This window comes from Oncorhynchus keta, chromosome 27 (genome assembly GCF_023373465.1).
Source record: "Oncorhynchus keta strain PuntledgeMale-10-30-2019 chromosome 27, Oket_V2, whole genome shotgun sequence".
In the NCBI taxonomy this organism is placed as follows: Eukaryota; Metazoa; Chordata; class Actinopteri; order Salmoniformes; family Salmonidae; genus Oncorhynchus; species Oncorhynchus keta.
Genome location: NC_068447.1, coordinates 9,501,953 through 9,519,622, shown reverse-complemented (window position 1 = coordinate 9,519,622; position 17,670 = coordinate 9,501,953). Strand labels below are relative to the sequence as shown.

General features: G+C 40.7%; 2 protein-coding genes across 2 annotated transcripts; both read left to right on the top strand.

Annotated features, from left to right (window-relative positions):
* Positions 1–366: 366 nt before the first annotated feature.
* snrpg (small nuclear ribonucleoprotein polypeptide G) lies at positions 367–5,964 on the top strand. The gene is made up of 4 exons (XM_035766128.2): positions 367–525; positions 1,331–1,353; positions 5,511–5,635; positions 5,776–5,964. The coding sequence occupies exons 1-4, from the start codon at positions 494–496 to the stop codon at positions 5,824–5,826; spliced, it is 231 nt and encodes a 76-aa protein (XP_035622021.1). The 5' UTR covers positions 367–493; the 3' UTR covers positions 5,827–5,964.
* A 624-nt stretch (positions 5,965–6,588) lies between these two features.
* LOC118373198 (pyridoxal phosphate homeostasis protein-like) lies at positions 6,589–17,469 on the top strand. Its single transcript, XM_052481592.1, has 8 exons — positions 6,589–6,735; positions 11,228–11,335; positions 13,635–13,670; positions 13,766–13,841; positions 14,019–14,159; positions 16,090–16,232; positions 16,335–16,433; positions 16,600–17,469. Exons 1-8 carry the CDS (start codon positions 6,646–6,648, stop codon positions 16,753–16,755), a joined length of 849 nt encoding a protein of 282 aa, XP_052337552.1. The 5' UTR covers positions 6,589–6,645; the 3' UTR covers positions 16,756–17,469.
* The last annotated feature ends 201 nt before the right edge of the window (positions 17,470–17,670 follow it).

Sequence of the window (17,670 nt, the reverse complement as noted above, 5' to 3'; positions counted from 1 at the left end):
AATGGGATTTGTTGATTTACGTGGCATGTTTTTACACTGATTGCAGATTGTAAAACTACCCTCAATCAATAAATAATTCAGATTTATAGAGAGTGAGAAATGTTACGTGGCAAAGTAAATAGGAACAACTTTTCAAACAACTTTTCTGTCAAGGTAGTTCTGAAATTGATCTAAAGAGAGAACTCCTCAATGATCTACTCCCATACAGTAGAGCAGCGACGTGCTTGCTTATGTTAGAGGAAGTTTGCATGAGGTTATTTGAAGTACAGAGTTAGGTAGGAGGATTTAGAAATGTGGAACTAATGTAAACCGCAATTGACCACACACTCCAGCACAGTAGGTGACGGCATGCACCGTAAACGTCAGTTTGCGGAACGCCATTTTTTCGTAAAATAAGAATTACATTTCCGGTTCCGGTCGTTGTGCATGCTTTCTCCTTTTTTTCACAAAAGCAAGTCTTACGAGCTGAAGGCCCTCAACAAAAAGAAGAAACATGAGTAAAGCACACCCACCAGAGTTGAAAAAGTGAGTTATTAAAACAAACAAAAAATACATATTCATAGTTGGTTTTCGATCCAGTGTAATTTCTAATATTTCGCTGTTTATTTTAGATAATGTGGCTAGCAAGCTAACATGGGTAACTACGCGCTAGCACAAAGCTACCGGTAGTCGGCAACTAGTTAACACTGTTGTGGCTAGTAAAATGGCTAGCTAACGTTAGTTATTGAATGAAACTGTTAGATAACTAAACCATGCATTCATTGACATTTAATTGATGTACAAATATAATTAAGTTTCAGTATTATGAACGGCTAAACGACAACGAGTTGCCTCTGCGCTCTTGTCGGATTAAAATGTTAGAATGGAGAACTGTGTGATCCACTAAGTTATACTGATAGCCACATTTAGTTTTGCACTGTTGTGGGAGCATGAATGCCAACTTTCGGTATCAACAGCCAATCTAGTTGGGTCTTGGAAGCCATTGTGAACTTCGATTGGTCAATCACGACCCGATGTCGCGGAGTATTTGAATAATGTTTAGTTTATTCCATTTTTTACTCAAAGGTCCCCCAGCCCACTTCGCGTTCTTTATTGAAAATTAATGGCATTTCCGTTTTCATCGTTCCCAACGTGCTATATGGATCTCTTGTGTAAAAATGTTTTTTTTTTTTTAAACGTTTGATGCTTTAGCGAAAAACGAGTTATTGTCCAGCTTCTAGTGAAAATCAGAGCCATGGACCAGAGCCAAACCGTCTCTGGTGAAGCCATACAATCAGTGGCGTTGCGATCTCTTATTAGCAACTAACAATATTTTTTTCCCCCATTTCAGATTCATGGACAAGAAGCTTTCATGTGAGTACCGATTCTGAGTGTTTATGGTTCTGCTGAGTTGAACGGACAAACCTCCTCTCTTTGCTTGCAGAGTCGAGACTAATGTTGACAAACCCAATTAGGGCTGGGTCAAATAGCCTTAAAATCATATCTAGATTATGGGCAGCTCACAAGACACACACTGTGGACACCTGCTTGTCGAACATCTCATTCCAACATCACAGGCATTAATAAAGATTTGGTCCCCCTTTTGTTGCTACAACAGCCTCCAATCATCTACTAAATGTTGGAACATTGCTGCAGGGACGTTCTTCCATTCAGACACAAGCATTAGTGAAGTCGGTTCCTGATGTTGGGCAATAATAGGTGTTCCAAATCATCCCAAAGTTGTTAGATGGGGCTGAGATCAGTGCACTGTTCAGGTCAGTGAAGTTCGTCCACACTCATCTTGACAAACTATTTCTGTATGGACCTCTCATTGTCATGCAGAAACAGGAAAGGGCCTTCCCCAAACAGTGGCCACAAAGTTGGAAGCACAGAATCGCCTAGAATGTATGCTGTAACGTTACGATTTCACTTCCTTGGAGCTAATTTATTTTTTATTTTTTTAACCTTTATTTAAATAGGCAAGTCAGTTAAGAACAAATTCTTATTTTCAATGGCGGCCTAGGAACAGTGGGTTAACTGCCTCATCCAGGGGCAGAACGACAGATTTTTACCTTGTCAGCTTGGGGATTCGATCTTGCAACCTTTCGGTTACTGGCCCGACGCTCTAGGCTACCACTAGGCTACCTGTCCCCCTACTAAGGGGCCTAGCCTGAACCATGAAAAACATCCCAGACCACTATACCGCCTCCACCAAACTTTACAGTTGGCACTATGCATTGGGGCAGGTAGCGTTCTCCTGGCATCCGCCAAACCCAGCTTATTCTGTCATCACTCCAGGGAACGTGTTTCCACTGCTCCAGAGTCCAATGGTGTGACCTTTACACCATTCCAGCCGACGCTTGGCATTGTGCATGGTGATCTCAGGGTTGTGTGCGGCTGCTCTGCCATGGAAACCCATTTCATTAAGCTCCCGTCCAACAGTTTGTGCCGACTTTGCCTCTAGAGGCGGTTTGGAACTTTGTAGTGAGTGTTGCAACTGTGGACATATGATTTTTACGCGTTTCAGTGGTCCGTTCTATGTGTCCTACCGCTTCACGGCTCAGCCGTTGTTGCTCCCGAGTGGCACGGCGGTTTAAGGCACTGCATCTCAGTGCTAGAGGCGTCACTACTCACCCTGGTTCAAGTCCAGGCTGTATCACAACTGGCCGTGATTGGGAGGCCCATAGGGCGGCGCACAACAGGCCTAGCGTCGTCAAGGTTATGGTTCGGCCGAGGTAGGCTGTCATGGTATATAAGAATTTGTTCTTAACTGACTTGCCTTGTTAAATAAACGTTTCCACTTCACAATAACAGCACTTACAGTTGACCGGGGCAGCTCTAGCAGGGCAGAAATCTCACTAACTTACTCTTTGGGAAGGTGGCATCCAATGAAGGTGCCACGTTGAAAGTCACTGAGCTCTTCAGTAAGGCCATTCTACTGTCAATGTTTGTCTATAGAGATTGCATGGCTGTGTGCTCGTTTTTATACACCTGTCAGCAACGGGCTTTGCTGAAAGAGCCAAATCCGCTGATTTTGAAGGTGTGTCCACATAGTTTTGTATATGTATTGTATCTACATAATAAAAAATATTTTTAAAAAATGTTGCATTAGCTTTCAGAAATCTGCATTTTCAAAATGCAGGCCTTTAAAAATATATATTTTAATGAAATTTTATATAAAGTCAATAGTGTTATTTAAAAAAATAAAAGTTGCCGACAATTGAGTGATAAGGGGCGAGCAACTGTAGTTTTTCTAAACAACACTTGTGCAATACATTGAGAAGACTATTTTCATCAGATGACAACAGAAGTGCATCTCTGTTTTGCCTAGCAGCTATACAGGAGGAAATGGGCTTACAATCAATGTCTCCTGCCAATTCAATGTTCCCTCTAAGCTGCGCGCCTCCCCCGCCAATTCAATTTTCCCTCTAACCTCCGCTGGGCTGCCTGGCATTAGAAATAGCATCCTGCGCAGAGAAGCACAAGATTGAACTCCTCAACTTTCTAGAGTTTTCTCCGTTAACACTATCAGCGTTTCCCTTTACTGTGGGTTATTGTGATCAATTCAGTGCAATATTAGCCACTTTTAAATGCAGCCTAACAAAAAAAAATATGCATGAGATTTTGTTGTAGGCACAATGGATTGGAGTATGCAACTAGACCATTGCCAAATATGGATCTGTGTCGTTCACTTTGAACTGGACTGTGTTTACACCATGAGCGGTTGTGAGTAGATGCGCTTATTTTGAGATCAAAGCGAGAGCTGTATGTAGCCACGTGTGCACATTTGTTCATATCCTTTGCTAGTGGTGAGTTATTAGCCCAGTTATAGATAATATCTAGTCAGCAATGGAGTTCCTCTGTGGAGATGGGAGAAACTTTCAGAAGGACAACCATCTCTGCAGCATTCCACCGATCAGGTCTTCATGGTAGAGTGGCTTTGGGACAAGTCTCTGAATGTCCTTGAATTGCCCAGCCAGAGCCCAGACTTGAACCCGAGCCAACATCTCCGGAGAGACCTGAAAATAGCTGACTGAGCTTGAGAGGATCTGTAGAGAAGACTGGGAGAAACTCTCCAAATACAGTTGTTCAGGCTATAATTGCTGCCCAAGGTGCTTCAACAAAGTATTGAGTAAAGTGTCTGAATACTTGTGTGAATGTGATATTTCAGTTTTTGGCACATTTCTAAAAACCTGTTTTTGCTTTTTCATCATGGCCTATTATGTGATTCGTGGGGGGTGGGGTCATTGAATCAATTTTAGAATACGGCTATAACATATAACAAAATGTGAAAAAAGTAAAGGGGCTTGAATACTTTCCAAATGCAATGTATATCACCCAGCCCTAAACCCAATTGACATTTTCTTGGCCGTATAACTTGTTGGACTGAAATGAAAAGTGGGTCCAACTTGTCTTATTGCAGGGATCATCAACTAGATTCAGATTAGGTTGTATTTATTTTCTCTTTTTTTTCTTTTTCTTGAGAGGATGTTCGGGGTGGGCTGGAATGCAATAAGGCACGAGGGGTGTGGTATATGGCTGTTCTTAAGACACAATGCAACTCGGAGTGCCTGGATACAGCCCTTAGCCGTGGTATATTGGCCATATACCACAAACCCCTGAGATTCCTTATTGCTATTATAAACTCGTAACCAACTGTTAGGTTCTATTTTTCAGAGTACAAACTCCCAAGCTTTAAACCAAGTTTATTCTGCCCTGGGGGTCAACACAGCTGCATTAGACAAAGACAGGGTTTCATCCATGGTGGTATACATACCCCACCCTGGGTGGAGTCTCCTCGTTATCGCTAAACATTGCATCAGTATCGCCTGTCAGGGAGCTGAGTGATCTGGTCCTTAAAACGGTTCCTCCCCTTATCTGTACTGCTACGTGACTGTTTTCCCTGCACTCAGCCCCTCCCAAGCTTCATTATGGTACCCCTCATGTCTCCTTTAGAACTAATGATTCATAATTATTAAAGCTCAAAAAACAAAACTATCACAATATAATTAGAGCAGTTAAAATACATGTTTTGTCATACCCGTTGTATACAGTCTGTCAGCCAATCAGCATTGACCCCAGTTTATAATTACAAATAATTTGTAGACTGCAAGAAGCCCAACACATATGTTTGACAAAAAAAAAATAATTTCAAACCTTGCTTACTGTTATGTTCTGTTATTACTGATGTCCCCTTTAAGGATGAAGCGCCCTTGGTCATGCGCAGTATTGTTCTATGTTATTCTGGTACTAACCTGTTTGAGTAAATGTGAAGCTCCAGTTCAATTGCTTGTATTCAGAGTCTTTCTTATTACATAAATAAGTACTAAGTGTTAAGACACTACACTTACATTGGTATACAATCACGTGTCTCTCTATGCTTTTACAGATTTCTTACTAAAATCACTCGAGCTCATTTCCTGGTGTTTTTACAGTCTTGTGTATATGAAACCGCCCGCGGGCAGCCAGTTTGGGGAACCCTGCCGTACTGCCTCAACTGTTCTTACAGTCATACATGTTTCTCCCTCCAGTGAAGCTGAACGGTGGCAGGCAGGTCCAAGGAGTCCTGCGAGGATTTGACCCCTTCATGAACTTGGTGATGGATGATTGCTTGGAAATGGCCCCTGGGGGAATACAGAACACCATAGGCATGGTGGTCAGTACCCAAAAGCGTTGTTAACTACACTGTCTCTGGGGACAGACACATTGTGCTTTTATTCTCAATGTTATCACATACCTTGTTTTTTTCTTCAAGTAAATATATATGTATATTTTTTCTTCTTCACGGGTCTGTAGGTAATCAGAGGAAACAGTATCATCATGTTGGAGGCCCTTGAGAGAGTATGAGGAGTTGGGATGGCAGAATCGTCTTCAAGAAAGTGGATTAATGGACCTTTTCTATCTGGATACGTTTACAGATGTTTAATTTGGAAATGTTTTGAATTGTGAAATCTTGTGAATAAACTTGGATATTTGTTTTCTTTATTGTGTAATTCTGTTTTTAGCCCTACATGTTTCAAGCACTTGATTGATTATTCTTGACAATGTGTGCATACATAGGCGTTTATCAGAAGTTATATTTAAAAAGGCATTGCGAGAACGCTAGTTGACAACTTTCTTCAAACTGCACGCAGAGACATAAAAATGGTACCCACTAATAAGAGCTCATTTACTCGAACCGAGCCTGACACTCTACATTGGTTTAGGGCTGGGTAGTCATATCTGACTAAGATCATAAGTGTCAGAAGGGCTTCAACCTCGTCAAATATAAAACGAGAGATTATTACACAGAAAATAACGTTCCTTGCGTTTTGTCGAAGTTTAGTGACGAGAAGTAGCTAAATGCTCTCATGCCTCGTCATTGAGCAGAGCGGAGCCAGCATTGCAATATGGATACTCAGCTGCCATGAGCAGGGAGCCAGTGACCGGTGCAGCTAATGAATTTACTAACGGAGTCGATTTATTTCTGGTTTCGTGCGAGTCTCATAGTTCAAACACCCAGCTAGATAGTGTGCACTAGATTGAATTGATGCGGAATGGTTTATCAATAGACAACACAAGGCGTCGCCCACTCACCTCCACACAAGCGTTCTATAATATAGAAAGGACTTTTATTTTGACAGGTTGATAACGTTGCTGTTGCTGCACGGTCGGTGGATTGAGGGTATGTGGAAAGTAGGAATGTCGGAGGAGGTTGGAAAAGCGTTACAAGCGGTGGTAGACAGGGTAAATCAAGCCGCCGCACGTCGACCCAAGGTAAATCCAGTTCAACATTATCTTGGGAAGAACCGGTGTATGTACTTTAGATTGTCATGTCGTGAGAAATGGTCTTTTCATTTAAGTGTCGAGGGTCGGTGGACCAGTTATGCAAGGAAAAACACCAACCTTTGAATTGAGAAAGCACACTATAACATTCACATCACATTTTGATACGTGCTGATTATTTTACTGCAAACTATTTAAAGGCGCGCACTGCATGCAACCCGTTTGCGCGTGGAGGGTTCTAGACTAGAGGGTCTGCTGCTTTTATAATTTTGATGTAAACGTCAACAATGTTTTGTAAACGTTGCAAAACATTTCTTCATTCAACTTCCGTTCACTCCTGATCGTAATTAATGACCGTTTTGATTGGTTCAGTTGAGACCATCCCACCACCATTCGTAAACAGTAGGTTTTTTTTTTTTTTTGAAAAATAATTTTTATTTTCATTTCATATTCAAATACAATTACAAATTTAGTGCATAACGTTGTACATAACATGGATACTTACAAACAGTATCAAAAAGTACCATAACAATATCAGAATACCAAAACTTTTAAAAAAGTGCTTTGTTGAGAACCTGACCAGTATTATTGGCCTATATTCAAGATTAACATGCCACTAACAATCTCCAAAAACAATACAAACAATTCTATAAATACAAATATATACATATGCCAAAATGCACTCTGGATAAACCTCAGTGTATATAAATTATCTACAAAGGCTTAGTTTACATTCCAAATGTACCTATGTAATACACTTATATCGGTTATACACACATTTACAATGACGGGTAAATCCCTTTCCATCTCTGTTTTACTGATGCAATGCCCCCTTATCTATTTGGGAATTGTATTCTTTTCCAAACTTCCTGTTTTATAAATTGAACCAATCCCGTCGGTGACCACTTGAGGGTGTCATTAACTGCACCACATCTGGCCTCCCAAAGTTTGGTCTTGATAAGGGACACCAGAGTCACTAATGCTAATAATTGCACCCTTTCCACATTTTTTATTTCAGAGTTTGGCAACACCTTCATAATCAATGTTTTTTAAAATCTCAAAAATACCTGCTGGACTTTTTCCCCAAACTGATTGGGCAAAAGAACATTCCCATAAAACATGTGGAATTGATGACCTGAAACAATTGTGCCTGGGACAAAATTTATTTAGGGTCAAATTATGATCGTATAAAGTTGAACGGACCGGAAGACGCTGTGTAAAACAAGCCAATTAAAATCTTTCAGTCTGTTATCTAACCCTTTTAATTGTGTCCGTATCCAGGTGGAAGGCCATATTGGTAACCTGTCTCTTGGACGACAATTTTCTATTAATTTTGCGTATAGCAATCTGTGGTTGATTACATTTTCTTTTTCTTTGCAGATTGGGGTTTTCCTTGCCCATTCCACTATTTTCTTAAAATGTAACGGGATAATTTCAGCTTTTGGCTTACTATTATCCCACTTCATATGAATCTTAACGGTACAGACAGCCAGAATTTGATTAAAATGTGACATTTGTGTACAGAAGATTGGTTAAAGACAACAAATGTTTACTAGAACAAGATCTAGCTTGAGAGGAATAGAAGGAAATCCCTTCCACCAGCCTCTATAGGCTGGTACATCCGATCTCTACGGATGTACTCATATTCCCCCAAAAGAAATTAAACAGAACCCTTATGAAAGTTTTTCTTAGGGACACCGGCATGGGAAACACATAGGCAAGGTGAAGTAATGAAGGCAGAATGTCCGCCTTCAGCACTAACACCTTCCCACTAAACGATATAGTCGCCTTACTTTCCACAGTCCCAATCTTTTATTAATTGATAATAGTTTTTCTTTCCAATTAAACATGTCATCTTTAATTTCATTTCCAAAAGATATACCGAGCACTTCCATTGGTCCTGTGCACACAGTCAAACCACATAACTGATCCGTTCTCCATTTCCACTGTCCCAAATATTTTATTTCTGTTTTATTCTTGTTTATCTTCGACCCTGACGCAACAGAGAATTCATCAATGATTTTGATAGACTCTTTCAAGCTCAGGTCGTCTTGTAAATATAAAACTGTGTCGTCGGCATCTGATATTTTTAGCATATCCCCTCCAGGTAAAATGATGCCTTTGATGTTGTAATTTGTCCTAATTGCGCATGCGAAAGGTTCAATATATAAAACATACAATAGAGCAGATAGAGGGTCACCCTGTCTGACACCTCGTAATTGCTTGATAACATTTCCAATATTCCCATTAATATTTACCCTGCTACCCACATTACTATACAGAATTTTTACCCATTTCATAAAATTATTTAACCAGGAACCCAAATTTTTCCATAATTCTAAACAAAAACTCATGGCTTACCATGTCAAAGGCTTTTCCTGGTCCAAATTCACAGTAATACCTGCAGGTGCCTTTCCTCTAGATAGGCTTGAACGTCTCTGTGCAATTGCAAGTTCCAGGTTAATCTTCTCCCCACCACACCACATGTTTGGTCTAAACCAACAACATATGCCATGGCAGAAGATAGGCGATTAGTTAGAGCTTTGCTTAATAATTTATAGTCAACACACAACATTGTTAAAGGTCTCCAATTTGCTAATGTCTTGGGGTCTCCCTTTTTATACAGTAGAGATATTACCCCCTCACACATCGAAACTCCCATATGCTCTAAACCAAATATACCTCTAAACACTTCCAACAGATGACATCCAATTATATCCCAAAAAACGATGTAAAACTCTTTAGAGAGCCCATCCACTCCTGGTACTTTGTTATCTTTCATGCTCTTCAGCGCCCTATGAATTTCATCTAATTTCAATTCCCCTTCTAATTGGTCTCTAATATCTAAAGGTATCTGCACATCCACGCATTTTAAAAATGTAGTCCCTTTCTCATAATCAATTGTTTGTTTTTGAAATAGTTGAGAAAAGTGGTGTGTAGCGACACCAAGCATGCCATCTCCATCCTCAACCATCTCCCCATCTTGATCCAATAAAGCCGAAATAGTCCTCCTCTTTCCCGTGATTTAATTTGCTTGAAAAAATATGCAGAGCACTTCTCATCATTTTCCCATTTATCTTGCTGACTTTTAAAAATGAAGTCTCGAGCTTTCTTTTCAAATAATGTGTGTTGCTTTTTCAGCAGGATGCCCAATTTGTCTTTATCAAATCCACCACCATTTACATTTCCTTGGATGTGTAGATCTTTTAGTTCATTCTGCAATTTATAAAATTATGTGTGGTTATTACGTACTTTGTCTTTGCAAAAATTCTGAATAAAAATCTTGATTCTTAATTTTGTGCTCTCCCACCACTATGACTGTGGAATAAAAAGGTTGCGTAGAGGTGGATCAGAGAATCACTAGCAGCAAGAGCGATATCATTAATGTATACAGAGAAAAGAGTCAGCCCGAGGATTGAACCCTGTGGCACCCCCATAGAGACTGCCAGAGGTCCGGACAACAGGCCCACCGATTCACTGAACTCTGTCTGAGAAGTAGTTGGTGAACCAGGTGAGGCAGTCATTTGAGAAACCAAGGCTGTTGAGTCTGCCGATGTCAATCACCACATTCTCAGAGTCGAAAGCCTTGGCCAGGTCGATGACTACAGCTGCTCAGTATTGTCTCTTATCGATGGCGGTTATGATATCGTTTAGGACCTTGGGCGTGGCTGAGGTGCACCCATGACCAGCTCAGAAACCAGATTTCATAGCGGAGAAGGTACGGTGGGATTCGAAATGGTCGGTGATCTGTTTAACTTGGCTTTCGAAGACCTTAGAAAGGCAGGGTAGGATAGATATAGGACTGTAGCAGTTTGGGTCTAGAGTATCTCCCCCTTTTGGAAGAGGGGGGTGACCGTGGCAGCTTTCCAATGTTTGGCGATCTTAGATGATACGAAAGAGAGGTTGAACAGGCTAGTAACAGGGGTTGCAACAATGTTGGTTGCAACAATTTTGGCATGCTTGTTTAAGATGGTGAGGAAAGCACTTTTAAAGAATAACCAGGTATCCTCTACTGACGGAATGAGGTCAATGTCCTTCCAGGATACGCGGGCCAGGTCGATTAGAAAGGTCTGCTCGCTGAAGTGTTTATAAAAATATATATACCTGGGACACGTCACGACGAGGACAAAAAGACGTCTGACTGCTACGCCATCTTGGACAAACAATGAAACATAATACAGTGGAGACCGACAAAGACGACCCTTTCAGATTCCTGTCATCTTGATTGTAAGGAAATGCCAGCATGCTAAAATAAGTGCATTTGGACAGCATATCTTGGTTGTGTTCAGGAAGGCACAATGTTTTACACGTTACCAGTACAGCTAACACAATATAGTTTTCTACATGACCGAGGCATTCCTGTTCTGTATTGTCCCCCAATATGTCTTCCTGAATGAGCCTCAGATGTCGGCTGGGTTCATATAACACATTTATTTGCAATATATTTTTTCCTTTTTTTTTCTCCTCTGCTCTCCCACCCAAGACGTTGCCCGCGGTGCCGCCCCGCCTGGTAGCTGTAAGTAAGACGAAACCACCTGACATGGTGATCGAGGCGTACCGAAAAGGACATCGCAACTTTGGTGAAAACTATGTGAGTGTTATACTGAGTATTGTACACTGGTCCTCTTGCTCAGTTAGTAGAACATTGTCCTCTGTAGTTCAGTCAGTAGAACATGGTCCTCTGTAGTTCAGTTAGTATAACATGGTCCTCTGTAGTTCAGTTAGTAGAACATGGTCCTCTGTAGTTCAGTTAGTAGAACATGGTCCTCTGTAGTTCAGTTAGTAGAACATGGTCCTCTGTAGTTCAGTTAGTAGAACATGGTCCTCTGTAGTTCAGTTAGTATAACATGGTCCTCTGTAGTTCAGTTAGTAGAGCATGGTCCTCTGTAGTTCAGTTAGTAGAACATGGTCCTCTGTAGTTCAGTTAGTAGAACATGGTCCTCTGTAGTTCAGTTAGTAGAACATGGTCCTCTGTAGCTCAGTTAGTAGAGCATGGTCCTCTGTAGCTCAGTTAGTAGAACATGGTCCTCTGTAGTTCAGTTAGTAGAACATGGTCCTCTGTAGTTCAGTTAGTAGAACATGGTCCTCTGTAGTTCAGTTAGTAGAACATGGTTCTCTCTAGCTCAGTTAGTAGAACATGGTCCTCTGTAGTTCAGTTAGTAGAACATGGTCCTCTGTAGTTCAGTTAGTAGAACATGGTCCTCTGTAGTTCAGTTAGTAGAACATGGTCCTCTGTAGTTCAGTTAGTAGAACATGGTCCTCTGTAGTTCAGTTAGTAGAACATGGTCCTCTGTAGTTCAGTTAGTAGAACATGGTCCTCTGTAGTTCAGTTAGTAGAACATGGTCCTCTGTAGTTCAGTTAGTAGAACATGGTCCTCTGTAGTTCAGTTAGTAGAACATGGTCCTCTGTAGTTCAGTTAGTAGAACATGGTCCTCTGTAGTTCAGTTAGTAGAACATGGTCCTCTGTAGTTCAGTTAGTAGAACATGGTCCTCTGTAGTTCAGTCAGTAGAACATGGTCCTCTGTAGTTCAGTCAGTAGAACATTGTCCTCTGTAGTTCAGTTAGTAGAACATGGTCCTCTGTAGTTCAGTTAGTAGAACATGGTCCTCTGTAGTTCAGCTAGTAGAACATTGTCCTCTGTAGTTCAGTTAGTAGAACATGGTCCTCTGTAGTTCAGTTAGTAGAACATGGTCCTCTGTAGTTCAGTTAGTAGAACATGGTCCTCTGTAGTTCAGTTAGTAGAACATGGTCCTCTGTAGTTCAGTTAGTAGAACATGGTCCTCTGTAGTTCAGTTAGTAGAACATGGTCCTCTGTAGTTCAGTTAGTAGAACATGGTCCTCTGTAGTTCAGTTAGTAGAACATGGTCCTCTGTAGTTCAGTTAGTAGAACATGGTCCTCTGTAGTTCAGTCAGTAGAACATGGTCCTCTGTAGTTCAGTTAGTAGAACATGGTCCTCTGTAGTTCAGTTACAGATCCATACAGCTATGGATGCTTTCATCCATCGACACCACACTTCTGCAACAGAGTCACGCTTACACACAGGTGGTCGGTGGATGCTTCATAGCTAATCAGCACAGGTGGTTGCCTCTTGTCTTCCCTCCGTTTTCCATAAACAAACACTGTCACATGGATATATGGTTGTTTGGGAACATTAACCCTATCAAGGTGTGTATCAATGTAACCTTTTCTTGTTTTTTAGAAAATAATTTATTGTTGATGTGAAAGATAAAATCCTTATGCTTCCAAAACCGTACCGCAAGCGACCCGTGTTCATTTTCAGATTGAGTGTCGGGGGCTCCGAAACAAAAATCCCCCCTACAGAAGACTTCTTTGTCCAATGAGAGTTGTGTGATGTAATGGAACTTGAGAGTTGGGATCAAAGTCCTCTGTAGCTCAGTCGGTTGAGAATGTTGCTTTGTAATGCCAGGATGGTGGTTTTGATTCCCGGGACCACCCGTACGTATAATCAATGCACGCATGATTGTGAATCGCTTTGGATAATAAAAATCGGATAAATGGCATACGTTATATACAGTGGGGAGAACAAGCATTTGATACACTGCCGATTTTGCAGGTTTTCCTACTTACAAAACATGTAGAGGTCTGTAATTTTTTATCGTAGGTACACTTCAAATGTGAGAGACGGAATCTAGGTTCCGTCTCTCACAGTTGAAGTGATAAATATAGCTTGCCTATGATAAAAATTACAGACCTCTACATGCTTTGTAAGTAGGAAAACCTGCAAAATCAGGCAGTGTATCAAATACTTGTTTTCCCCGCTGTGCATGATGGGAACATGATGTACAGTTCCACATAAAACCTTTATTAGTAGTGTGAAGACATTTGCGGCTTGACTTTATTTTTGTTCCTTTCACCTCTCACTTTTAGGTGAATGAACTTGTGGATAAAGCTTCAAATCCTCAGGTGTGTTGAAAGGTTTAAGTCACATTATTCTTTACCATATGTAATGTGTCTATCCAGCAACCGATAAAAAAATATATATTTCTGTCCTAACCTAGATTTTAGAATCATGCCCAGATATCGAGTGGCATTTTATTGGCCATTTACAGAAGAATAATGTCAACAAACTTTTGGGTAAGTAATATGTCACATCTTGTGCAACATTCTCTATGCCTCCATATCTCTAAAGCTTTTAACATCAACTTGCATGTCTTCCTATACCCAGCGGTCCTTGTCAAAAAGAAAGCTTTTTTTGAACACCATTCTGTAGAAGCCTTTAGTAACACTGGCATATCTTCACTCTGCCCACAGGTGTACCAAACCTGTTCATGGTGGAGACAGTGGACTCTGTCAAGTTGGCCGACAAGGTAAACAGCTCCTGGCTGCGGTTGAGAACAGCTAGTACGCAGACGTTAAAGATCATGGTTCAGATCAACACCAGTGGGGAGGAAAGTAAGTGTTCACACCAGGGGTTGGAACCCCAACATTTTTTCCCCAAATCGTTTTGTTCTGAACAGAACCATCATTTTTTTGTTTGTTGTTACGTTACACTGTTCCGACCAGAAAAATAAAGTTCTGAACCGGTTCGAACCGCTAAAAAAGTACCACTTTATATCTTTCCTTTCTGTTCCTTTTTAAACCTCTGAAATATACATTTATTTTTACATTAAGCTCGTTATTAAATTACCAATCAGTGCGGATAGAGCAGCTTTCTGTGGAGTGGATATGCGATTTAATCTGCATAGGAAATCCGTTACGAACACATTTTGCAGTGAAATCATGGTTTAATCCTATTGAAAGACAAACACACACTGTGCTGCCAGTCACCGTGTAGGGGGGCACGAGATGCATCAGGAATGTTGAGGATGGAGGAAGCTTGCCTTGAAGTGCTGGGCATCTTGTTATGACATGCATTATTGGAATTAGGCCCGCAGAATTATAGCTACGGAGCAGCGGCTTCTTTGAAGGAACTTTGAATGTCTTTGAACTACCGAGTTGATTTAACGTTGGACCAGAGCTAGCTAGCTAACAAGCTTATGTGTGCAGAGCGGCACCAGAATTTAAAATAAAACATTTACCTTTTTTTGTAGTTAATAAATCCAATGTGAAACATGGTAACTATAGTATCAAATAGCATTGAAAAAGTCAATTCATTCTTCTCTAATTAAACATCTCTCCCTAATTTCTGAATTACACTTTGTCAGTAGGCTACAGTAACCTATGCTTACATGGGGAGGGGCAGGTAGCATATACACCGACCGACTGGAAAAGATTTCCAACTGGCAGGCAGATGCTGGAATAAGTTTATGTGTGACAGAGTGAGGGCTTTGCATAGGCGCTTTGTTGCGTTTTTTTTGTGGGACTGGAATAAAATACTCGGAACATGAAATAACGTTACTAATCGGTTCCCATGCTTTTACAATTACGGTTCTGTTCCGGAACAGCATAGATCACTTTCGTTTTCGGATCGGGTTCTGTTCCTCAAATAATTTTGTTATTTTCTGGTTTTTGGTTCTGTTTCATGAACCGGTTTCAACCCTTGGTTCACACACACGCAGGTTGGTATTTATTGAGGTGACTCATGTACTGGAGGAAGCACTGCAGAGGTCACTAGCTGGCACATCGGCAATGTCATAAAATCTGCTTTTTAAATTTAATCCTAATCCTGACCATAAAATAAGACCAAAAAGCTCATTTTTGTTTTTAATATTTTATCCAACATATATATCTAGACAATTTTGACTTTGCAGCTGGCCCATCTAGTATAAATCACTCAGTTCTGTCTCAAGGGCAACAATCATGAAGTCAACCTGATTCACAGACAGATTCAACTACTGTTCCACACGGTGTACAAAACATTAAGAACACCATCCAAATATTGAGTCCCCCGCCCCCATTATGCCCTCAGAAGAGCCTCAATCCGTCGGGGCAGGGACTCTAAAAGGTGTCGAACGTGTTCCACAGGGATGCTGGCCCATGTTGACTCCAATGCTTCCCACAGTTGTTAAGTTGTCTGAATGTCCTTTGGGTGGTGGACCATTCTTGATACACACGGGAAATTGTTGAGTGTGAAAAACCCAGCAGCGTTGCAGTTCTTGACACAAACTGGTGCGTCTGTACCTACTACCATAACCAAAGGCAGTTACACTTTTATTCTTGCCCATTCACCCTCTGAATGGAACACAGACACAATCCATGTCTCAAGGCTTAAATATCCTTCTTTAACCCGTCTCCTCCCCTTCATCTACACTGATTTGAAGTGGATTTAACAATTGACATCAATAAGGGATTATAGCATTCACCTGGATTGGCCTTGGTCAGTCAAAGTCATGGAAATAGCAGGTGTTCTTAATGTTTTGTACACTGTGTACATTACCTCTAGGTAAACATGGACTGCCTCCTGGTGAGACCGTGACCACAGTGAAACACATTTTATCCAAATGCTCTGCCCTACACTTCTCCGGACTCATGACCATTGGTCGCTATGGTTACGACCTAGCTGATGGCCCTAACCCGGATTTTCAGGTATTTGACTGTTATGATTACCCTAATGTTTTATGTTAAGGCTTTTTGGTAAACATCTATAGGTGTGTGTGTGTGTTAAGTCTGCTGCGCATCACCAACCAGGCTTTGCTGAGTCGGCGACAGGAAGTGTGTGCCAGTCTACAGCTGCCGCTTGAAGATGTGGAGCTTAGTATGGGCATGTCCACTGACTTCGAACACGCGGTAAATTCCACTGTTCCAGCCTTCTTAATGGCTAATACAATATGTTCTTAACATACTGAATGATCAAATATTGATTAGGCTACCCATTTGCAACTCGAATGCTCATGCTGTTTGTATAAGTTATACACTTCTGAGGTACATCTCCTCTTCCATTTCTTCCTTTTAGATTGAGGTGGGTTCAACCAACGTGCGAGTGGGTAGTACTATTTTTGGTAACAGGGATTATCCCAACACTCCCACTCCCAGTCCAGAGAGAAAGTCAAAGGTTCCTACAGAAGAGGCAGCTAAGAAGATGGAGCGTCTCACTGTGACAGAACAGTGATGTTTCTCCTTCCTACACTCACAACAGGCTGAAAAGGATTTAGTATTTTATGAGATTTTCTGGGGGGAAAAAACAACAGCAGGTTTCCACAGTATGTCTTTATGATGTCTTTGGTTGATGTAGTAGTTTTCTACAGAGCCCATTCATTTATTTGAGCATTTTGGGATGACGTTCGATCTTTTAAGTTGACATTAGACATAGATTCTCATTAATCAATTGATGGTATAGGATATAAGAAGTTCCCTACCTCACATCTTGATCTTGTGCCAACCCTAGATTCAATAGATACCGTTTTACACCATTACGGAAATCGAGATAATTTGGAGAGTCAAGCAGAGGCCGACTCTCTCAACTCCCCCTTATCATGACGTATGGTATGAGTCAATTAAATTGTTTTGTATGATGTCAGATATTTGACGTTTTTATAATTGATAAACCAAATTAGGAAACGGCAGGTAAATAATGATTCATACCATATGTTTACATTGCCACATTATCTCATGTTGTGTGATGTCAGTGATTCTTCTGGTCTGAATTATTTGTTGGTGCAGTAAAAAGATTTAAGAATGAAACTATGCAAAGAGGAAATAGTTTTAGTTTGTTTCTGTTATGAGATGTTCTATCCTATAGTTATTATGGAACAATAATGCTGTATTTACCATCAATGTAAAACTAAATTCATAACTAAGGATGATAATAAACACATTCAGTGAATTGTATTGTAAAACATTCACTTAAACAAGATACAGGGTTAAATTGATACTGAGGAAGGTGGCAAGCAATGAAATATGTATTGAAAATAACTGTTAGAAAAACATCCTGTTCAGGGAATGCTACATAAACAGACCACAGATGGGTTTCAAATCCTGTTCAGGGAATGCTACATAAACAGACCACAGATGGGTTTCAAATCCT

Excerpts from the sequence above, each read along its gene's own strand:
- LOC118373198 (XM_052481592.1), top strand. The coding sequence starts at position 6,646 with ATGTGGAAAGTAGGAATGTCGGAGGAGGTTGGAAAAGCGTTACAAGCG. Across the intron at positions 11,336-13,634 it reads GCAACTTTGGTGAAAACTAT|GTGAATGAACTTGTGGATAA; the intron begins GTGAGTGTTATA and ends TCTCACTTTTAG. Across the intron at positions 13,842-14,018 it reads TAATGTCAACAAACTTTTGG|GTGTACCAAACCTGTTCATG; the intron begins GTAAGTAATATG and ends CTCTGCCCACAG.
- snrpg (XM_035766128.2), top strand. The coding sequence starts at position 494 with ATGAGTAAAGCACACCCACCAGAGTTGAAAAA. Across the intron at positions 526-1,330 it reads CACCCACCAGAGTTGAAAAA|ATTCATGGACAAGAAGCTTT; the intron begins GTGAGTTATTAA and ends CCCCCATTTCAG. Across the intron at positions 5,636-5,775 it reads AGAACACCATAGGCATGGTG|GTAATCAGAGGAAACAGTAT; the intron begins GTCAGTACCCAA and ends ACGGGTCTGTAG.